Here is a 23,458-nt window from a genome sequence, read left to right on the forward strand (position 1 = left end):
AAGCTCTCTGCAGGCCAACATTAGCAGAATTTGCAGATAAAACCATTTTACATGTCTTTTATTTTTTTTAAAAATTAGTTGATTTGAGAGAGACAGAGAGAGGAGAGAGAGATTGAAAGAGAGGAGAAAGAAACGCTGATTTGTTATTCCACTTATTTATGCATTCACTGGTTGATTCTTGTGTGTGCCCAGACTGTAAATCAAACCCACAACCTTGGCATGAGGTCGACGCTCTAACTAACTGAGCTACCCAGCCAGGGCTACAATCTATTAAATTTTAAATTTAGTTGTGTTAATAAGGCAGTTGCAACAAGTATATAGTCCATGGCAGTCCCCAAAGCGAGGAGAGAGCAGCTGAGTGCCTTCCCCCAGGTCCCGGGCCGCTGCCTGTGCGGGCTGGTCTCAGGCGCCCGGGGCCTTAGGGATCCCGCCTGGAGCCGCGGGCCCGGAGGGGCAGTGAGCGCATCCTCAGGGCGAGCCCCCACGATACGCCCCGGACGCAGGCGGGGGACAGCGCCCCAGTGAATCCGGGACCCAACCCCCTGGCGTGGGCGTGTGGTGGGCTGAGCAGCGCGTGCGCGAGGGGGCGCCGTGGTCCCGCGCGCAGCACCTGCGCCTCCCCGCAGCCCGGCCCCCAGCGCTGGGGGCCCGCTGCCCGCGGCTCCAAGTCTCGCGGTGCTACGGCCGGACCGGCGCCCCCCGGCGCGCGACAAAGGCGGGACCCGGCGAGGCGGCGGCGCGAGGCCGGGGAGCTGCCAGCCTTTGTGTGGCGCGCCGGCCGCGCCCGCCCGGGCTCCGCGCGCAGGGCCTCCGCGTCCTCCCGCGACATGGCCACCCCAGCGGCCGTCAACCCTCCGGGTGAGTAGCGGGGCCGGAGCGCGGAGCCGGGCGGCGCGGGGCGGCTGTCACCGCGCGGAGCCTCGGCTCGGGCACCGCGTCTCCATCCCCACCGCCGCCCGTTCCGGGCGGCGACCCGGCCTCGCGTACCCGGACCCTGCAAGCTCGGAAAATGCCACCTCCTTCCCCGCCCAGGAGTTCGTTTCGGGCCCCAGCCTCTGCCCTCGAGTGCGCGGACGCGGGGAGGCGCCGGGCGAGGGAAAGTTTGGAGTTGGGACCCAGCAGGGCGGCCCCATTCTCCCCGTCCGCCCTCCCGGTCCTCGGCGCCCTCACTACCCGCCGCTGTGTGTCCCCGTCTTCCGTGCGCACAGACCCGAGCGCGCAGCGTCCCGGCTGCCGAGTCACACCCTCGGCCTCCTGGGCGCCTGGCCTCGGATCCACAGGTCTGTGATCACCGCTTCGTTCCCGCAGACTTCGAGAATGGAAGGAGGTCGTGAGCGGGTGGAAATAACCACCTGTTTTGCAGTTATCCCCGGAAATCCCTTTTCATTTGGGAAATGCCGAAAGGGGACGGAGAATGGGAGGAGGACACCTAGGCTGACTGATCCAAAGTTTTGAATGCTGTGCGGTGACTGCTGTGGGCATGGCTGGTACCGGGTCCCTGAGGAGTGTGCAGGCCAGCCCTCAGCGTGGGGCGGGGCGGGGTGAACAGCGTGGTCCAGAGAGTTATGAGTGAAGGATCCATTTCAGCCAGAGTGGTGGGGGAGGCTTTGGAGACTGCACCTGTTAGAACTGGGCTTGAAAGAAAGGGAAGGTGTGAATATAGGGAGCCAGGGCTGAGGGGACTTGCAGGTGGAAGGGACAGGAAAATGCAGATGGACCTGCTCTGAGCAGGGATGTCAGGGAGGGGTTGGGGCACTGGGGAGAGGAGAGGGAACAGCTGGGTTCCACGGACTTGTGTGGCTGTGGCCTGGCTGCAGAGGGCTTTGACGGACCCTGGAAGCATCCTCAGTGGTATTGAACAGGAAGGCACAGGAACGTGGTTCTGGAAGATGACCTTGTCAGCAGTGTGTAGGTAAGGAAGACCAGAGGCAGGTGAGACCTAGCGGCCCTACGTGGAACAGAAAGGACAGTACCAGGGGCGGTGGAGAAGTTCAGATGTGGTACTGCTGAGATTGGGGGCAAAGGTTAAGGGGGAGCCCAAGGGAGCACAGAGGTGAGGTGTTCATGGAAACACAAAGGTGGGGTGTCAACAGCGGCACGGAAGTGAGGTGTCCAGGGAGGCACAGAGGTGAGGCGCCTGAGTGGTTCCAAGGAAGAAGCTTCCATAACGGAAATGAATGTTGTGAGAACAGAGTAGGGGCTCCCTGTCTAGAACACCGAGTTGGAGCATGACAGGTTTGAAAGCACAGCTGTGCCGGTTTGCATTTGACACCAGCCTACAATTTCAACCTGTTTAGCTGCTTAAAAATTAATAAAAAAAAAAGTTAGATTTAAGTGTTGTGGCATTAAGAAAAAGTAAAGCAACTTAATTGAAGATATTTTAGTCCAGTACAGGCTTATCTTGGAAATAGGAATCAAGTCAGAGAGTTTCCATAACATGTATACATATATACACCATTCCACCTGTTCAAAACCATTTTGTCCACTTGGTTGTCCTGTGAACTACAGAATAAATATTGAGTGGCTACTGGCTTGGTGGTACTGTGGGAGACCTGAGCAGTACAGTGCAGGGTGGGATTGTTTTTTGTTTGTTTGTTTGTTTGTTTGTTTTCTTTAAGTCTTTAAGTGAGAGGAGGTGAGATAGAGAGATAGACTCTGGCATGTTCCCTGGCCAGGCTCCACCAGCAGCCCTGGTCTGGAGCTGATGTTTGAATCAGCCAAGCTATTCTCAGTGCCTGGGGCCAATGCTAGAACCAGTTGAGCCACTGGCTGTGAGAGAAGAGAGAGAGAAGAGGAGAGGGAGGGGCAGAGAAGCAGATAGTCACTTCTCATGTGTGCCTTGACCAGGGATTGAACCTGGGTCTTCCACACGCCGGGCTAATGCTCTATCCATTGAGCCAACCAGCCAGGGCTGAGATTCTTTTTATTTATTGGTAAACACCCAGCCTGATTGATAGGCACTGATGTCTGTGTCTTTTCTCCGTTGGCAGAGGTACCAGAGATCTTGAGCTTGGTGACAGCTCCTCCAGTGGAGATCCTTGAGGTGTCGTCACCTTTTCTCTTGTCCATCATCTTCTCTTTGACCAGTCCCCTGCGGTCACACTCGGATCTCGCCCCATAGGAATCTCTCACTTCTTGGGGGAAATGGTAGGGTCTCAAGGGACATGGCTACAGGTTTGAACCTGAGAGAGATTTCAGATTCAGCTGCGGTCAGAGCACCCAAGCTTGTCACCTGAGGCCACGATGTGATTGCCTCTGTGAGCGTGGCCTCCTCTCTCCCCAGATGTTTCCTTACAGAGAACGAGAGCTTGGTAAACACAGGCAAATGGACAGAGAGGCACCAAGATTTGTTTCTGTGATGATTCTGTGCTAGGTACAAAGGTCACAGCCTGTCATCTCTTCACCCCACCCCACCCACTGGTCCCTTCTTCCCCTACTGCCTGTCACACACCGGCACTCTGGGTCTCGCTAAGGACACATGAAATTGGAGTCGTCACACTCTCGCGTTATTCAGCTGATGTGAGCCAGGTTTACACCTAATCTGCCCCTTCTGGGTCCCTGTTTGGGTCTTAGTTTAGGATCCCACTGCTTACCCTGGGGAAGGAGAGGCAATTTGGAAAAAGAAGGGCTTGGCTCCCAGATGTTTTCCTCATGGCACCTGCCACAGGGTCCTGGGACTGGGTCCCATCTCCTGGGTCTCTGACACCTCCCTCCTTCCAGGTACATTGGTCACTGATACTGTCGTAGGGGCTGATTTTCTCAGTTCTCTCTTGTCGGGGACCATATATGTCTTCTAGACCAGTGGTCCCCAACCTTTTTTGGGCCACGGACCGGCCTTTAGGGTGAGACGGATAAATGTATCACGTGACTAAGACAAGCGTCAAGAGTGAGTCTTTGACGGATGTAACAGAGGGAATCTGGTCATTTTTAAAAAATAAAACATCGTTCAGACTTAAATATAAATAAGACGGAAATAATGTATGTTATTTATTCTTTCTCTATGGACTGGTACCAAATGGCCCACAGACCGGTACCGGTCTGCAGCCCGGGGGTTGGGGACCACTGTTCTAGACCAGTGTTTTTCAATTGCCGGTCTGCCAGAAATCTTGTGCTGGTCCGCGAAAGAGTTGACCGCCCTGATGCTGTATGAAGGTAGACCCAATGGCCCGATGATTCTTCATACAACATCAGGGCGGTCAACTCTTTCGCAGACCGGCACGAGATTTCTGGCAGGCTGGCAATTGAAAAACACTGCTCTGGGCCCTTGCCAGTTGGCTCAGTGGTTGAGCGTTGGCCTGGTGTGTGAGAGTCCCGGGTTCGATTCCCGGCCAGGGCACACAGGAGAAGCGGCCATTGGCTTCTCCACCCCTCCCCCTCTCCTTCCTCTCTGTCTCTCTCTTCCCGGGCGCTGAGGATGGCTCCATGGCCTCTGCCTCAGGTGCTAGAGTGGCTCTGGTTGCAACAGAGCGAAGCCCCAGATGGGCAGAGCATCGCCCCCTGGTGGGCGTGCCGGGTGGATCCCGGTTGGGCGCATGCGGGAGTCTGTCTGATTGCCTCCCCGTTTCCAGCTTCAGAAAAATACAAAAAAAAAAAGAAAAAAAAGAAAAAGAAAAAGAACAACACTGCTCTGGACTAGAGAATGGAGTTGCCAACATTTCCTGTTCTGAGTCTGTGTTACTTATTTCACCTCCTTTTGGGGTGAACTGTAAGCATTTCTGACTGACATGAAATGCTGAAGGTTTGAACTTGAGAGTCGATGTGTGCGGGAGTGTCTGCAGCTGGAGTGACAGCACGGGAGGGGACGAGGGGACGATGGAGTTTCCAGTGCCCGGGCTACCTCAGGCTTTTGTGATTCATGCGTGAGGGGATCAGGCACTTCAGACCACTGGCCATTAGGAATTTTGTGTTATCTAGGCGTTCTCTGAAAGGAGTACTTGCTGAGTAATTAACTAGGCTTGCATATTTTAAAGAATTCAAAGGTATGTTTTAAGAGATTTAGAATTTCTACTTTACAGTTTCTAGCTATTAGACTTTTCTGTTTTTTGGCACTTTGATTTGGAATTGGTTGTATAGGACAGGGAGGTTCTCTGGGCACATTGCCTTAGATGGAGGGACATTTGGGTCAGTTCAGCAAATACTGAGCACCTTTGAGGTACCAAGCACTGTGCAGGACGGGTAGGCAGCGAGAAGAGGGGAAAGAATGTGCCTTGTCCTCAGGGAGATTGGAGTCTAGCAGGAGGCGTCAGTGCACTGACTTTGTAACAGAAGGTGGAATGAATGAACATTGACTGAGTGTGTGTATATGGTGGCAGGGACCCAGAGGGAACCTTTGCAGGAGGCAGCTTCTGAAGAGAGAGCGTTTGGCCTGTAAAAATTTAGGAAGGGCCATTTCACGCCGGGGCTGTGTGGGCAGACTGTGCAAGTTTGAGGACCCCGGTGCACTTGGGGACCCAGATGGCCACCCCAGAACATAGGCTGGGTTTGGAGCTTTGGAAAGATGCTCGCTGTGCTCACAAGGGCCCCTAGGCAGCACTGCTTGGAGTGGAGATGGAACATCCACCCCAGCTGAACACACAGGTCCAGTTTCCTCACACACCGCATTTCACGGAACTTACAAGCCATCCAACACAAAACACATTTCTCAGAAAAACTGCTGCTGAGGCAACTCTGCCGTACTATCAAATTATAAAATGCGCCTCCATTTCAGGGAAGCCAGAAAAAACAACAAAAAAATGTGCATTTAGAGTCAGTAAAATACTGCACTTTAAGAAAAAAAGTCAACTTTGCTGCCTGATCACCTGTATCTAAAACAGTTGGTCTCCTTTTCAATAAAAAACTATAAAATTTTCCCTTTAGGCATGTGCCAGGGAGCCCAATGGTGAACCTTTTGGCTTCTGCCAAAAGAAAAGAATGATATCTGAAAAAAGGTTTTATTTGTTCCTTAGCCATTGTTGTTGTTGTTGTTGTTGTTGTTTTTTCATTTTTCTGAAGCTGGAAACAGGGAGAGACAGTCAGACAGACTCCCGCATGCGCCCAACAGGGATCCACCCGGCACGCCCACCAGGGGCGACGCTCTGCCCACCAGGGGGCGATGTTCTGCCCATCCTGGGCGTCGCCATGTTGCAACCAGAGCCACTCTAGCGCCTGAGGCAGAGGCCACAGAGCCATCCCCATTCCCCGGGCCATCTTTGCTCCAATGGAGCCTTGGCTGCGGGAGGGGAAGAGAGAGACAGAGAGGAAAGCGCGGCGGAGGGGTGGAGAAGCAATTGGGCGCTTCTCCTGTGTGCCCTGGCCGGGAATCGAACCCGGGTCCTCCGCACGCTAGGCCGACGCTCTACCGCTGAGCCAATAAACAACCGGCCAGGGCAGCCATTGTTTATTGAGCAACTACTGTGGGGTCAGCTACTGAGCGAGGTTCTGGAGATAGTGTGGTGAGGAAAAGAAATCCAGCCCCTGCCACGAGGCTGCTTGCAGCCTAGTGGCGCAAATAATCGTAAGAAATCATACCAACCTGTCCAGGCAGTGGCGCAGTGGATAGAGGTCGACTGGGACGTGGAGGACCCAGGTTTGAAACCCCAAGATTGCTGGCTTGAGTGTGGGATCATAGACATGACCCCATGGTTGCTGGTTTGAGTCCAAAGGTCACTGGCTTGAAGCCCAAGGTCACTGGCTTGAGCAAGGAGGGGTCACTCGGTCTGCTGTGTAGCCCTGTGGTCAAGACACATATGAGAAAGCAATCAATGAACAACTAAGGTGCCTCAATGAAGAATTGATGCTTTTCATCTCACTCCCTTCCTGTCTGTCTGTCCCTACCTGTCCCTCTCTCTGTCTCTCTCAAAATATATATATATATAGATCACACCAATATGTTAGCTATAAGATGTGTAAATGCTATGAAGAAATGAAGGCCCCTTTGAGGAGGCAGCCTTTAATAAAGTAGAGGTCTGAGGAATGGAGAGGAACATGCGAGGAGCAGCATTCCACACGCAGGGAACAACGTCCAGGAGGGCCCAGAGGTTGGGGAGAGCCAGGTGGTTCCAGGGACCAGGAACTGCCTGAGTGGGTGGGGCACGTTGAGCAAGGGGAAGGCAGTGTAGGAGCTGAGGTGTGGGCAGAGCCTGCTCTCAGAGGCCAGGGGCTTGGGTAGGGGTACAGGTTTAATTCCAAGAGCGATGGAGAGCTCCTGAGGGGTCTTGAGCGCTGCAGAGAGGTGGTCCCATCTGAAAGTGATGATGCTCCCTCTGGCTGCAGTTTGGGGAGCAGGTTGGAAGGAAGCAAGAGGAGAAGCAGGACCCCGGTGACGTGTTGCTGACGTGGCTGGAGGGGGCAGCGGAGATGGGGAGAAGTAAACGGAGCTGAAGTATATTTCGGCGCTGGGATGCCATGCTGAATGGCTCCAGGGGCACCAGTTGCATCCTTGTCCTTTCTTGCAAGTGGGCAAGACACCTCCTGCACAGTCCCACGCAGCACTCTTTTTTTGGGGGTAGAACCATCAGGACTTCCATGGCAGGGGGTGCAGAGAGGGTGTCAGGAGAAGAAAGAGTAAGTAGGCCCAGCTTTCTGTCCTGACACCGGGTGGTTGGAGGGGATGGGTAGACAAGGAGGCACACGTGGCCAGGGGGGTGTGCCGGGGGCTTCAGCCCGGGACAGCTAGGTGTTTGCCTGTGAGACGTGGAGGAGGGGCCGGCAGGAAGGCAGCGGGCCATGTGGGCTGCAGGGGTCTGAGCTGGAGAAATACATGAAGAGGATGCTACCGGCCTCTCACCAGGTTTCCTGGGGGACAGTGAGATCTCAGAGAGCCGGATGCCGACGCCATTACGGCTTTATTGTCAGTCTTTGCTAAGATTCACTCAGATGCATAGCACGATCATTTCTGCATGTCTGTCACTCAGTTCTCTGTGTGTGCATGCATGTATGTGTGTGTATATACTATACGTGTCAGAACTTTGCTGGGCTGTAGTGTGAGAAAGGAAGGGCCAGCAGAGTTGCCCAGTACCAGAAGACGCTGTGTGGGGAGGGGTGAGGTATTCACGCAGAAGCTGGTAGGAGCTGATGCTGGGCAGGCTGTGGGGCTCGTTCACCCCACGGACCTTTTTGTTCAGTGACTAAAAATGGTTTCCTCCTCGCAGTCAAGCTGCTTCTCACTTGAGGGCTTTCACTTTTGCTGGGGGCCCGTTCTTGGAAGGGTTACTAGCTCCCCTGTCCCTCCTTCCCCGTCCACTCCTTCCGTTCCCTTCTGTCTTGGCTTGCATTCTTGACCATTTTCCAGGCAAATCCACCAACAAGCAACAGTGTGTCCAAGTAGGTAGCTCCTGCTTTTGTGTATGGGATGAAACACAGGGCATCTGTCCTGCGTTGCTTGTGTCGTGAGAGCCACCCGGCAGAGCTCGGGGTCTCTCAGCCCCTGCTTCTTCCTCCCGGTAACCTCTTTCCCCCTGAACACAACAGGAAAAAACACACATTGACTATAAGAAAACTTGGAAATATGCAAAACTGCTAGTTCTACCATCAACTGTTAACATTTTTACATACATTGTTACTAAAATTTGTCTACATGTCTAGAATGTTCTGAACATATTTTATGTCTTTTCCCTTCATTAATAGTAACAATGGGTCCTCCCAGGGTGACTGTCTCTGTTTCACAGTCATTGTCATAGTTACTGACTCAGGCTTTTCTGTTTGGGCATGTCACATTTCGGATACTTTTCCATTTGTCGGAATTATACACAACATTGTAGTGAACATGCTTGTATGAAAATATGTAATTAGGTGATTTTCCTCCTTACTGTAACTTCCCAGAAGTGGAGTTGAACAGTCAGGTGGGTTTACGTGCCTTTATGTTACTTTCTACAGAAGTGAGTCTGGAGGCTTCAGTTACCTGGCGTCCCCAGTGTGTAAGTAGGTGACAAGGTGACAAGGGCACGAGCCCAGACGTTCCTCCCTTTGTGCCGGGCTCTGTATGCACCCATGGTTGTCCCTCCGCCCTCCCTTACCAGCTCACCCCATGCATGTGGTTCCCAACTGCAGGTGCCACTGACTGCCCCAGACACCTTGGACCTCTGTCTATTGTGCACACATCCTCCTTGGACCGAGGACACATTTCCAAGCGGAGCACTGGGTTGACCAGCCCCCAGGGCTGTAGTACTTCATGCCTGCGTTCTGTGGCCACAGACAGGCGATGGTGGTTATTCCTGCCTCAGACGCAGTGCCAGGAGGGTGGGTCTGCTTTTGGTCATGTGGGCCCTGCCTCTCTCCCACAGCTCTGAAAGCAGAGTGCCGTGGCAGGGGCACTCCAGGCTCAGGTGACAAAGGACAGACTCAGGTGTAGAGCATCTGGGGAGGGTTCGGGGTGCGTGTACAGGTGGGGAGGAGAGTCCAGGGGAGTTGGCTGGCGCTGAAACCAAGCTCAGTGGGTAGGCCCAGGGCCTCCATGAGGAGGACCAGGGCTCAGCGGAGGGCCTGGTGGGAGCTGAGGCGGGGCCCCAGGAGAGAAGGGTCATCTTCATATACCAGACACTCCTTGGGACCCCGCAGTGACCCAGTCTGGCCTTCAGAGTCTCTCTGCCTGTTGAATAAGGCCACTTCCTGCCTGTGTTTGCCTGGTGGGCCAGCCTGCCCTCACAGCATTTAAGGAAAAAGCCACTGAAATTGATAAGTAACTGAAGGGAGGCCCAGACTCTGAGGCAACAGGAAGTCCAAAGTTAAGTTAGGCCTCACTGTCTTGTGTTCATAGCTACACCCAGAAGGTGCTTTCTTTCTTACCTTGGGGAAACCGCTGAGTCGGAGGCAGAGCACCTGAGAACCTGGCGCAGGTGGGTGGCCTCTTGGAGGTGGAGACAGCGGCAGGGTTGCTGCTGAGCAGCTCCGTGCACACTGCAGCCCCACCACAGACTCCTCCGCCCTGGCATCACTAGGGCCCCGGTCTGCGGGATGAGGACTTCTTGACCTCTGGGTTGTGGCAGCTAGACAGGAGCTCTCTGGGGTGGGTGGCTGGCAGAGAATGAAGGGGTGACCCCCTTGACCATCAACCACTTCAGAAAGCCACCTGGTGGCTTTAAAAACAAGATGAGACTTGCCTGACCAGGTAGTGGCATAGTGGATAGAACACTGACTCAGGATGCTGAGGACCCAGGTTCGAAACCCCGAGGTTGCCCGCTTGAGTGCAGGTTCATCCGGCTTGAGCGGCACAGGCTCAGCAGTTTGAGCACGGGGTTGCCAGCTTGAGTGTGGGATCATAGACACGACCCCAAGGTCGCCGGCTTGAATGTAGGATCATAGACATGACCTCATGGTCGCTGGTTTGAGCCTAAAGGTCGCTGGCTTGCGCCCAAGGTCCCTGGCTCGGCTTGAACTCCTTGGTCAACAACTAAGGTGCCGCAACGAAGAATTGATGCTTCTCATCTCTGTCCTTTCCTTTCTCTCTGTCCTTGTCTGTCCCTCTCTTCCTCCCTCCCTCGCTCCCTCTCTCTCTCTCATTAAAAAATAAATAAAATATAAAATAAAATAAAAACAAGATGAGACTTTACAGATAATTATGATATCCGTGATGGAAGTTCATTTGGATGTGATAGAACTGTGAGTTCTTTTTTATTATTATTTTTAGAGCAGCGCTGATGTTTCTTTCACATCAGCAGTTTGAAATGAGGCCGAGTCTGGAATCATTTGCCATCATTTGCTATGCTTGATGGATTACAAGTCCCGCAAAGAATAAAATGAATGAATGTGATCAAGGCTCACAGCTGCGTTCTCCTTTTCTGAAACTGTTTCACACCAGAGAACTTCTGATTGAGTTCAGCCACCCTTCCTGAGCACCCCCTGGGCCCACCGTCCTGACAAAGCTGCCGTGCTCAGTGCTGGGGGCTAGGAGGATGCTGAGTAGATGAGTCGATAGGTGGGTTCAGCCAGTGTGTGATGCAGGCAGTGTGGGGACAACTTTATGCAGATGACTGCTATAGAGAGGACAACAGTGTAGACCCCCACCAGTTCTTTCTGATAGGCAGAGCAAGGGTGCAGAAGGAATGGTTCAGGTCCTACAGCGCATTTCAGGACAAGTCAGCCTCACAAAACATGGCTCCCCATCTCCAGCTGCTGCCGGGCACATGTGTGTCCCCCCACACCCCTGCCCCGTCCGTGTCCCACAGATTCTGCAAAGCCACGCCTCCTGCTCTTCCTCCTCCCCCTCGGTCCCTGTGGCAGTGAGTGGCACCACTCCATTCATTGGCCCAAGCCAGACATTAATTATTTTAATTGCTTATCCACCTAATTAAACAAATATTAATTGAATGCCGACTGTGTGCACAGTGGTGTGCAAAGCCAGGCGGGGTTTCTGCTTTCAGGGCGCTTGCTGTGTGGCTGGAGAGTCAGCCATTTACTAAATAATCACGTGTGTGAGGGTATCCTCCGAGTAAGTGTTATGGAAGAAAGGAGTCTTTGTTTCCAAATGCAACAGGACTCCATTGAAGTGTTGGAAGCAGGAGTGTGATGTGAGGGGAGGCGGGTTTGGAAAAGCTCTCTGGCTGCTGTGTGAGGCCAGCCAGGCACGGCCAGTGGGCACAGAGAGAAGAACAGGAGTCCCTGAGCTGGTTAGGAGGTAAAGCCAGTGCAGCCAGCTGAGAGCTTGCACTTGGTAAATGGGAGGCGCAGTGGCACAGTCCGCGACTCAGTCACGGGGATTACAGTGCCAAGACCGAACACTGATGAGGTCTGGGTTGTGGGAGGATTTGAGAGGAAGTGGTGGAAAGATTGTGATGAGTTTGGTCTTGGACATGTTGAGTTTAAGGCATCTTTGCGTTCAAGACATCCCAGTGAGATGGGACCAACAGCCTCTGAGCTACTGCATCTCTCCTCGAGCTGGGACGTTTATTTTCACTGTGGTATCCCCAGTACCTTCAGCAGTGCCTGGCTCATCACTAGTGCTTAGTAAGTATCTATTGAGTCCTGACCTGTGGGGCGCAGTGGATAAAGCATTGACCTAGAACACTGAGGTTGCCAGTTCGAAACCCTGGGCTTGCCTGGTCAAGGCACATATGGGAGTTGATGCTTCCTGCTCCTCCCCCCTTCTCTCTCTCTCTTTCCCCTCTTTAAAATGAGTAAATAAAATCTTAAAAAATCTATTGAAGGAGTGAATGAGTTGGACGGTGAGTCTCCAAACCGCAAACCAATGAAGAGGTTTGTCTGCCACAAGGTTATTATTTTGTTCTTGGTAACTTTTTATGCTGAAGTAATCTCAGGCTTACAGAAGAGTGGCAAGAACGTAGAAAGCTCTCCTGTGGACCTGTCATCCAGGTTCCCAAGTGTTAACCCGAGCGCATGCACCTTTTACCCATGCCGCCAGCTTTCTTCTCGGGACGGACGGAGGATGAGTGGTGCACACGATGCCCCCGTTCATTCTAAACACTTTGCTGTGTGTTTCCTCAGAATAAGTACATTCTCCTACAAAACTGCAATTCATGACCCAAATCAGGAAGTGAGCATAAATAACATAGTATCAATTATTCTCAGAGCCAAAACCACTTTTTTTTTCCTTTTTTTTTAATGCCTCTAGGTTTAATCCACGACTGCAAATTACATTTAGTTGTGATGCCTCTTTAAACCCTCTTAATTCTGAAATAATTTCTTGGTCTTTTTATTTTTCTTTTATGGCCTTAGCATTTTTGCCAAGTCTAGGCCAGTCATTTTGTAGAGTATCTCTCAGTTTGGTTTTAATTGAAGTATAGCTGACATGCACAGTATATTAGTTTCAGGTGTACAACACAGTGGGTGTGACATTTACCTGTCTTGCAGTGTGATCACCACGGTAAGTCTAGTCCTCACCGACCACTGTGCAGTCATTGTGATATTATTGACTCCATTCCCTGTGCTGTACTTATTTTATAACTGGAGGTTGGTGCCTCTGAATCCCTTCACGCCTCTCAGTTGGTTTCCTTTTTTGTTTTTTGATGTTGCCTCACGATTACATGGGGACTGTGCTTTTAAATTTTCTATCTTTTTGTCAAACACACCACAAAAGTGATGTTGACCACAAGACCGCTTCTAGCAGCCGTTACTTAGGAGCGAGCGTCTCAGTCAGTGAGGTCAGGGTCCTGTGCCGACCCGGCTAAAGGGAGGTGGTGTGATTTCAGGACCCGTCCCCAGATGCTGGTAACCTCTCCCTGTGTTCAGTACTTCATGTTTAGCAGTGTTTTTCAACCACCGGTCTGTGGGCCGGTCCGCGAAAGAGTTAACCACCCTGGTGTTGTATGAAGATTATAGACTCAGTGATTTTAGTTGAACTCGCTTATGCTCAGGGTGATTTCTGCCTTAGCGATCCTGAAATCTATTTTCACCCGTCCCCAAGTGTAAAAGGTGGAGACCCACTCACAAAGAGGTAGCTCAGATGTTCTTTGTCAAGTACAGGTTCCAAGGGATTTTTGTTTTTTAAAGATGGTAAAGCTAACACTTTCCTAAACTAAACATATGGGTTTGCCTGGTCAAGGCACATATGGGAGTTGATGCTTCCAGCGCCTCCCCCTTCTCTCTCTCTGTCTCTCCTCTCTCTGTCTCTCTCTCTCTTTCTCTCTCTCTGTCTCTCCCTCTCCTCTCTAAAATGAATAAAAAAAATAAACATCAACAACAACAAAAAAACTAAACATCAACTTCATTTGATAAATAAAATAGTTATAATCCAGGTATGTAAGGATGATCATATCTTTAATAAAGCCAATAGGGAGTTGAAGTGGTGAATTACCAACTTTCCTGACATACAGATCGAAAGTTTTTGGGTGAGTTGCTCACCGGGAATGCCAGCAGCGCACTGCAGGTAGCTCGCTGGCCCTCCTCACAGCTCTGGGGAGCCCCCTCCCCCACCCTGCTCGTGCAGGCTGCTTCCTCCTGCCCTGTTGTGACCCTCCTCACCACCCGTCCCCATTCATTAGGCTTTCTGCACCGGTCCTGCCCTGGGTAGAGGCCATGATGCCCTGTCCCCACTCAGTCCTCTGTCTCCTGTCCTCACTGGCAGAGAGGGAGGGAAGGGTCCCATCACCCAAGGACAGTTCCCCATCCCAGATCCTCCTTATCCTCTGGACCAGTGGTTCTCAACCTTTCTAATGCTGTGACCCCGCAATACAGTTCCTCATGTTGTGGTGACCCCAAACCAAAAAATAATTTTGGTGGCTACTTCATAACTGTAACTTTGCTACAGTTATGATCCAGAATGTAAATACCTGATATGCATTATGTATTTTCCGATGGCTTTAGGCGACCCCACCGGGGTCGTGACCCACAGGTTGAGAACCGCTGCTCTGGACAGACCAAGTGGGTCACCATTGATGGCCTAGGTCTGCTGCGATCTCGGGCACTGTGCTGGATGCCTGGACCCTGCCTCTCAGATGACAGCTTAGTGCCCCATCTCCTCCCTCTTTAGCTGACCCATTGGGCCTCAGGCTACTTCCCAAGACTGGACAGCATTGGAGTGAGGACATGTGCCTTCTCTGTTCAGAATCATTTATTTGACTCCATCCATCCATCCATCCATCCACTCAACAAATATTTACCACCTATCTGCCCTTCATTACTTACGGTCCTTGGTGCTGGGAATGCACTGGTTAGAAAGAATGGCACGGTCTGTGCTTCCTGCATTTATCTGAAGAGCAGCTTCTTCCCTAGGTCACCCAGGGTGGGAACAGACAAGTCTGTTAGGCCTGCTTACCACCAGGTGGCGCCCTCATACAGGTAGTTCAGCTGGTGAAACCTCACCTGCATCAGAATAACCAGGAGGGCTGTGTGTCCCAGAGGCTCCTTCAGCAGGTGTTCTTGAGGGGACTGAGACTTGCATTTCTGACACGTTCCCAGGTGACGCTAATGCCGCTGGTCCCTGGGCCACCCTTCAGATCCACAGAGGCAGCTAAGCAATCCTCTGCCCACTCACCTGGTTCAGGGCTCCTGGGCTCATGAACTCACTGTCTTCCTGATGGTTGGGCTTAGTAGCCCCATTTCACAGATGAGAAAATGGAGGCTTAGATGGTCAGCAGGGGTGAGTGCTGAGCTGAGACCCCCATTCTCATCCTGGTGCCTCCTCTTTCCACTGTCCTGGGGAGACGTGAACCAGGTATTAATGAGACATCCCCATTCTGCAAGGATGGCTCCCTAAATGGCTGTTAGTGTGAAATCCTAATGGGTTCGTTTCTCTGCCACTGTCTTCCATGAAAGTTGCTATTTCAATGCGTTTTACAAGATAATCTTAGGGTCCTATCCATAATCAGGTTCCCGAGTCTGTGTACCGGGCTTGATGGAGTTAAGTACTGTTTAGAACTGGAGAAAAAAAAAAAAAGAAAAAGACAAGAATACCATCTGTGGGGCACATGGATGAAAGAGAAAAGATATGTGATTTGCCTAGCTCCGTCTGGGGCTGGTGGAGAAGATTCTTGTGATTTGTACTTGTGTTACAAATCACAATGTCAATGTGATATGTAATAGCATAGATGCGGGCTATTGTTAGCTCCTCCACGAGATAAAGTAAGAGATGAAGGAGGGGAGAGTCTAGCAAAGAAATACTGCAAAGGTAGTTATTCAAGGTGGGGGGACCATGCCACCCGCTTGGAGGTGGGGGCAAAGGATGACAGCCAGAAGAACGTGCATGTTTGTTCCTCCTGAGGCGACCCTGTGTCTCTCCTCCCGTCTCATGACTGCTTGGTGCGAGCGGCCGGTGGGGAGCCAAGGCTCGCGTCCCTCCAGAGAGGGGACTGTCTTCCACTAGGTGCTGCTGGGCAGAGACCCAGCCTGGTCGGGACCTCCTCCTGCCTTCCTCTGCCTTCATGTCCCTGCAGTCACCCAGCACTTCCCAGGTACCAGGCACAGAGGAGCCAGCTGAGGCCAGAGAAGAGGGGCTGGCACCATCCTGGTGGTTTACTGTAGCTCATCTCATACTCAGTCACGGAGTTTCCCCTGTGGGTGTTTGAGGTAGCAGAGTCAACCAAGTGGGTTATTAATTCATCCTGGTAAACCTAGGAAAACTTGTCAATAAGACTTTCTCTTGCAAGTTGCTTTGCCTAAACAGAAATAAAAAAAAAATTTAATCCCAGTGAGTTATTTTTACAAATGCCGGTATCACAAAGAATGCCACCAAAATATTAACTGCAACATACTCTGATAATCTCTTTTATTCTGCTTGGTATTATTGTTTATGGTTCTGTACACATCTTGGTTCAAAAAGGATATAATGATCTTCCTAGAGGTAGCAAGCTCATGAATTCTCTCTTAATATTTGTATCATTTCCCCACTTCCTTTGACATTTAGATATATGAAACTTCTTAATAATTTGTTTTGCACATACAAGTAATAGCTTTTGCTGTATGGCCATGGCTTATCTCAGATTGCACTCCCACAATAATCTGTTTATATTAGTGGATCACTGATTGGGTGAATTGAGACCTATTATGCACAGAAGGAAGTTTTCAATCCGACCTCATCCAGAATGCGTGTTCACGTTGGAAAGGGAACATTGAGACTTGAGCAGGAAGAGCAATCATGTGGCACATCTGATTTGTGGAGTTGCCATTGACATTCTATAGGTGTAGGTATGATGGTGTCCAGTGTGATCATACAGTCCAAGGGGGCCAAGAAACTATCTTATAAAAAAGAATTTCAAAATCAGTTTTATTGAGGTTCCATTTGCACACAGTAGAAGAGCAGCAGAAACAATCTTGAAATAGGTGTTCCGCAGCGTGTCGGACGAGGCCACACGTGCGCTCTGGGGCATGTACTGTGGCTACAGCTGGACTTGGACAGATCCCAGAGGAAGATAGACCTGCACGTGACTTTCATGTCCGGGATTTCGTGTCTTGCTCTGTCCATTTGCCCTCAGCATTTTCCTGTAATGTTATTCTATGAAATGGTGTTATTTAATGGCCCAGTGAGTCTCATCACTGTGGGTTTTCCATAATTTATTGGCTTTTCTCTTCATGTCAGATATTTTCGTTTATTTGGTTCCTGCTCAACTTCAAACTGTATTTGGACCAACGACATGCCTCTGAGTCATTCATTTCTTTCCTACTCTTCACTCCTTCACCGCCAGTCTGGTCTCTGGAGTAACCAAGAGCCGGCCTCCCCTGTCCGAGGAGGGCGCTCGCGGGGCGGCGTTTCCTCCCTGCTGCCGCAGGACTCTCCCAAGCAAACGCGTTTTGTCTCATCAGCAGGTTCTCCTCAGTGTCGCGTTCACTCTTTACCATCCTCTGTCCCCTCTTTTGTATTTTTAAAGGTGGAAAGTTAGAGCTCTGAGCCCGCCGCTCGCTCTCCCACCAGCAGCCCACACCAGCACGTTCTCCTGCGAGGTCCGCCCTGCTGCCGGTGGGCTTCTGATCGTGAAGCCGTAGGCGGTGAGGCCGGACAGACCCCGCGCCTCCCAGCCCCGGGGTCCCGGCCTGTCATCTGTGTGGTTGAAGGAACCCACGTTGCTCCGACGGTCTCTGGCTGGTGGTGGCTTTGACTCGGGCAGGAGGCAGGTGGTGAGGGCATGGCCCACTGCCTGCTTAGCTGTGTTGGCCTCTTTGTCATCTCTCTCAGAGGGGCCAGGTCGAGTGTGGAGTTCATGCTTGTCCTGCCCCGGGTTCGTCACCTCAGCAGGAGCCTCTCTCCCTTCTTCTGCTGGAACAGCTGGTTGCCCATCTTCTTACAGGCTCTGTGTTTTCTTACCCTTTTTATTCAGTTCAGTGCCGGGGTGCCGGGGCTTTGAAAGGAGTGGGAGTTCGGTGCTAGCACCGTAGTGGGCTCCGGTGTAGTGCCCATGTTCCAGAGGACACCGCACGTGCCCACTCGGGCCTGGGAGCCAGGGCTCTGTCGAAGCCAGCGTTGTTCACTGAGGTGGGTGGCCTCTGGTTCCAGTTCCCTATTGCCTGACCTGCTGGGGTAGCTCAGTGTCCAGGCTGGAGGCACCGGCTGGTGGAATCAGGACCTGGCCTCTTGCTCCTCCCCATGTCTGCCATCTCCTGCCCTGCAGAGACCCCCCCACACACACAGAGCCCAGCCTGCTATACAGATGACACAGCCAGTTAAAGTCTAGCAAGGACCTGGTCAGAGTCCCTGGCCCTCCATCTAATGGTTTTTCTGCACACTGTGCTACAGAGAGCTACCCCGCGGAGAGCCCTGGGGAGCCCTGTACCCTGCTTTCCTTCCCGGGGGAAGGGGCCCTCCCTCCCGTGCACGTCGGGAGGATTCCGATTCCTCTCCCAGCGCTCCCTGAAGTGTTTTGATAATCTAGATAGTTCAAATGTGTATCGTGATTGCACCAAAAACCCAAGTCACCAATTTTCCAGAGCCTAAGCAGTTAACATTAGAAATTCTGCTGCAAATAAATTGATCAGTATGCAAGACAGTTGTCAGGGCTGAATCATGGTCCACAGTTAAGGTAAACAGATCTGTGATGACATTTTCTGAGCTGAATACAAATGCAGCTTGTTTCCGCCCAGAGGTTCCTGACAGTTCTTCTACGGGGATAACAGATCCTACCAAGAAGGTGTTGGTCACAGGGAAGAAAGATCTCTCTTTAATCTCTCAGGAAAGGTAGGGCTGTGGTATTTGATGGGCTTTCTGTAAAAGGAGTGGTTGTAAGGGAGAGAATGTTTGAGGAGAGAGGGTTGTTGGGTTCCTGCCTCTTTCTCTCCTCCCACCCGGAGAGAACCTTTCCTTTTTCCCCCATTCATTTGAATCATCCTTAAAACACTCCATGTTATTGTATGTGAAAGTTTGCATGCCATTAATTGTTTTTTTCCAGTGAGGAGATAAAGGGATGTCTTTCTTATTTAGATTAGAGTGAGGGGATAATATGTGTTTTCATTTCCTCCCGCTCCTTTCAGTCCCCTCAAGTTTCATGGTCCCCCCGCCTCGCTGCCAGTGCTGCTGTGTCATAGAAATTCTGCACAGTATGTCTGCATCCACTGTGTGAGACCGCCCTAGCTGGGCGCTGCACCGTAGCTGGATGTCTCCTGTTGTGTGAAGCTTTCAAAGCCCTCGGCTTGTAATGAGGCTACAAGGAGCTGGAAACCTCATTGCAACTTTGTGGGGAGCCTGTGGCTCCTGGGGAGCTGTGTTTCCTAGGGGGGAGGGGGACATTTGCGTTTGGGGTTGGGCTGCTGTGGATGGAGAGATTTCAGTGCATTTGTCATTGGTTGTGATCAGGGCCCCTGAGCAGGGCTCTGAACAAGAGAGTGGCACTTGAGGTGGGGGATGCTTCTAGATCTTGTTGAGTTGCATTGAGGGTAAAAGGCCAGAAAGCTCCAGTGACTGGACGTGGACAAGAGAGCGTGAAGGGAGTCTACTCGGAAATCCTGGAGCCAGCTGAGGAATACCTTTAGGAAAACAGCACCTTTAATATCATGCTGGGATCCTCCCATTGCATTTCTGCACTGCACTGCTAGGATAGCACAGGGTGGCCTCCTCCAGGAAGCCTTCTCGGATGTTCTCTGTGGTTCCCAGTCTCTGATACAGCACGCAGCTCTCAGTATGAAATTACACAGTCATGTGTCTCCATCACACTGAAGACTGAACTCTGTGGTTCCCAGTCTCTGATACAGCACGCAGCTCTCAGTATGAAATTACACAGTCATGTGTCTCCATCACACTGAAGACTGAACCTGTCAAAAGCAGGATGGGGTCCTTTCACCTCTTGACTATCCAGTTTCTAGCACAACTCGAGCTTGCCAGTGTGCTGGTAATTGAAATGGCCCCATTTTTTTAGAGCAACCTCTCTGGGAGGAAGGAATGTCACAATTAGCCCGATTGGCCCCATTTCTTCCCTGCAGCACAGAGGGAGACACTGAGTCCCATAGTGATGAAGCCAGAACTAGCAGGAGGCTCCTGTGAGCTGCGGCCCTCTGAAGGAACAGGGAGGGAGGGGTCCGTGCCCTGCCTCCGCTCTGCGGCAGTCCCCAGGATCAAGCACACGGTGTGGCAGATCTCATATGCAACCTACCCAACCATATTTTTCTTCCTCTTCTAGAATATTTTTGCCCCATGCAGTGTCAGTGTGGGAGGATCAGGTGACCAGGATTTTTAGTCTTCCCTTTTCAGCTCTGGCGATGACACGTGGTGTGTTTGAGGCAGTGACATCATCTCTTTCCTCCTGAATGTCCTCTTTTCGGCTTTATTATTCAGGCCCTGTCATCTTCCTCCTGAACTGCTGTACCCTTCATTCATTCAGAGCAGACATACAGGTACAATACAAATGGATAACTGGGAGCCAGCCCTAGATGGGGTGGGGAAGGGGCTAGCCAGGGAGAGGCTTCTTTGGGACAGTGATGTTTGACCTGAATCTAATAGACTAAGAGTTAATTTGGTGAAGAGAGGGAAGGGAGCTTTATTGCCACAGGGAATAGCATGTGCAAAGGCCCTGGGGTGGGAGGGAATGTGGTGTGTCCAAGGGAGTGCAGCTGAAACTGGAGAGGTGGGCCGTAGTCTGATCACACAAGAGCTGTTTGATCATGGCAGGGAACTCCCCTTTGTGCTGACAGCAAATAGTAGTCATAGAACATCAGCAAGGGCCAACTGGTCAGATCTGGCTTCTGTGTGAGAATGAATGGAAGGGAAGTAGTGGATGCAGGGAGGCCCTGGGATTGGCCAGCAGCAGAAGCCAGAGGGTGGAAAGACCTTTAGGAGATGACAGTAGGATTTGGTGCTTGGGTTTGGGAATCAGCAAAGAAATGGTATTAATGCCCAGTTCCTGGATGAGATCACCAGCACAGAGACTAGATGGAGGAGAGGAAGCTGTAAGACGCCTGAGGTCTGGTGCAGTGGGAGCTGGCCAAGAGGCCTGGGGAGGCAGGGCCTGTGAGACGGGTGGGAGGGAGGGGCAATGGGGCAGTGGGGGCTGCACCTACAGGGAGGGTGGGGGCCAAGAAGGGACTATTTGCCCTCATAGGAAGTGACCTCTGTGACAGTGGCAGCTTTCTGATGGGGGGACGGGACAAAGGTCTGATGACAGACGGTTGCGGGGAGAATGGGAGGTGAGGAGACCTCAAGGTGAGATGGAGGGGCACAGATGACACTGCCCCACGCAGCAGATGTTTTCTGACGGTTGGAAATTTCATACCTGTTTTGGGGACCGGTGTGTTCTTGCTCGGTGGTCTTCTTGTCAACAGAACCCCTCTCCTTTTTACGTGTGGTCAGCCCTCAGCTGCAAGGGGGTCAGGGTGAGGATCATGGACTCTCCTTACCAGGGGACAGCGTAAGATGCTGATGTGACAGGGGGCTGGGCCTGGCCCGGCCCACGTGGGCACCTGAGCTTGTCACATAACCTCTTCGTCCCCCTTCCCTCCTCTGAGGAAAGGACGGGGCTTCCAGTGCTCCTCAGCCCTTCCCCATAGTCCTGGTTTCTTAACTCATATTACAACACAATCTCTATCTTTGTTTTCTCCAAATAAAACTGGATGAATATCATTTCTTCCTGACGACACATTCCCTTGCCTTGGCCCTCTCCCTCCGAGCTGCAGGGAAATGGGGTGGTGCGGGGGGCGGGGCAGCTTTCTAGGTCTGCATCCGTGACCGATCTCTGCCAGCCTGAAATGTCCTTAACTCAAAGGCTGGCGTGAAGTAGTGGCTCTAAAATACTTAAACGTGTTGCATGGTCCATTATCTGTGCAGACAATAAATTTCACTCGCGTCCACACTGAAGCCCTCTGCTGGGCCGGGTTCATCAGAGTTAAGGAACTTCCTTACCTAGGACCCCCAGGAGGTTTTTAGTGGACACTGGAGTCCCCAAGAGGAGGGCGGACTTGTTGACCACAGAACTCTTTCCTTGTAGCATCTTGAGAACGTTCTGTGGGACTTGTTTTGGGAAGTGGGTGACTTTTGGGGGCTTAATGAACTTATTAACACGCTTTAGCTTACATTTCAGGAAAAAATACAGATTTCTTATCAAAAGGCAGCTGATGATAGGTTTATGAGTTCATCATGGTTATTTCTGTCTAGCTGTCTAGTACAGTAATTATCTAAGGGGCAGAGGATTACTTTAAGGAATTTTTTCTTGAATATTTTCAATGTGTACATTGGTTAAAAAAACAAACAAAAAACCCTGGCCCCGGCTGGGTAGCTCAGTTGGTTAGAGTGTCATCCTGACAATGCTGAGTTGGTGGGTTCGATCCCCAGTCAGGGCAAATACAAGAACCAACCAGTGGTGGCATGAATAAGTGGAACAACAAATCAGTGTTTCTTTCTCTTTCTTTCTAAAAAAACCCCAATACATAAAAAATTTAGGAACCACCCAGCTGTAGTTGCTCTCAAACTTTTGTGAACGTCATAGAGTAGCTAAGTTCAGATTTTGTTTATGAGTATTGTAAAATTCTTCGGAAGTTTTGAGTGGGATAGTTCAAATTGACCTTAGAATGTGTTTATTAAATACAATGTCTGCAGGCATAACTGTGGGTCAGCAGCTAGAGGCCTCCCTGGTTTTCGGGGGGAGATCTGGGATCAAACCCCTGCCTGGTCTGAGAGCCCTGGCCCGCTCTCCACTCACAAGGGCCCAGATCCCCGTGTTTATCCCACATGGACTCTTTCAAAACTGTTTCTGTAGACTGTTGTTTCCTTTCGGCTCCAAGTAAGAGTTGAGCTAAGAAAGGCCAGCGTTCTGGAAATCATTCCCAAGGACAATGACCAGACCCAGAGAGGCTGTTCGAGTACTGACCTTGACTTGTCATGACCCGAGTGAGGGTGCCCACGTTGAGAAACCCTCCACACAACGGGAAAAAGAAACTCTTTAACTGCGGTTGCTGTGAAATTGGGGGTGCTTGCATTAACATTGCCTCCATGAACTTTCAAAAGTGTGTAGCTTACAAGAAATAACATAGCGGCCCTGGCCGGTAAGCTCAGTCTGTTAAGAGTATTGTCCCAAAATGACAGGGTTGCGGGTTAGATTGCCCGGTCAGGGCACATACAGGAGCAGTTCGATGTTGCAGTGTCTCGCTCTCCCCACCTCCTTTGAAATGAAAAGAAAAGAAAAAAAACATATAAGGTAATGGAGAAGTACTTCATCTAATTCCAGAGTGTCTTATTCTTTATGTTAGCAGTTCTTCCTGGCAAGGCCCGGCTGTAGCACCGTTATCACTGGCTCAGCGTGCAGCCTGAGGTGGTGCTGTCACGGCCCCTGGGCCTCACTGTCCTTGCTATGAACGCAGGGGCCAGAGGGCTCTATGTTTGAGTCCAAATTTAGGGAACAGCCTTTCTGCTTGACCACAAATGCCCAGGGTGAGGGCAGAGCATCTGCGGACACTGCCGAGGGGACTGACTGTGGGTTCTTGGTGGGCTTGCCCATCTGGGTGCCTGATCTGCCTCCAGGTGACCAGGAGACAGGAGTTCCTCATGAAAACTGCTAAGCTCCGCGAACTCCTTTTAGCCCCCAGAACTAAGTGCAGGTGTACCTCTTGGGATGTACTTTTCCCGAGGAGAGAGGCAGAGCCCAGATGGAAGGGCTTACCTCAGTCACGCTAGTGACAG

General features: G+C 51.4%; 1 protein-coding gene across 7 annotated transcripts in view; it reads left to right on the forward strand.

Moving 5' to 3' along the window:
- Nucleotides 1–373: 373 nt before the first annotated feature.
- ARNT2 (aryl hydrocarbon receptor nuclear translocator 2) overlaps nt 374–23,458 on the forward strand; it is a 106,046-nt gene continuing 82,961 nt past the window's right edge. For 2 of the 7 annotated variants that reach the window (XM_066239815.1, XM_066239819.1), the window contains exon 1: nt 374–858. In XM_066239815.1, the coding sequence (XP_066095912.1) occupies nt 828–858 (31 nt within the window). In that variant the 5' untranslated portion in view covers nt 374–827. The remainder of the gene's footprint in view (nt 859–23,458) is intronic. The other 5 variants (XM_066239813.1, XM_066239818.1, XM_066239814.1 and 2 more) reach the window with 4 other exon arrangements.

Source organism: Saccopteryx bilineata, chromosome 7 (genome assembly GCF_036850765.1).
Source record: "Saccopteryx bilineata isolate mSacBil1 chromosome 7, mSacBil1_pri_phased_curated, whole genome shotgun sequence".
In the NCBI taxonomy this organism is placed as follows: domain Eukaryota; kingdom Metazoa; phylum Chordata; class Mammalia; order Chiroptera; family Emballonuridae; genus Saccopteryx; species Saccopteryx bilineata.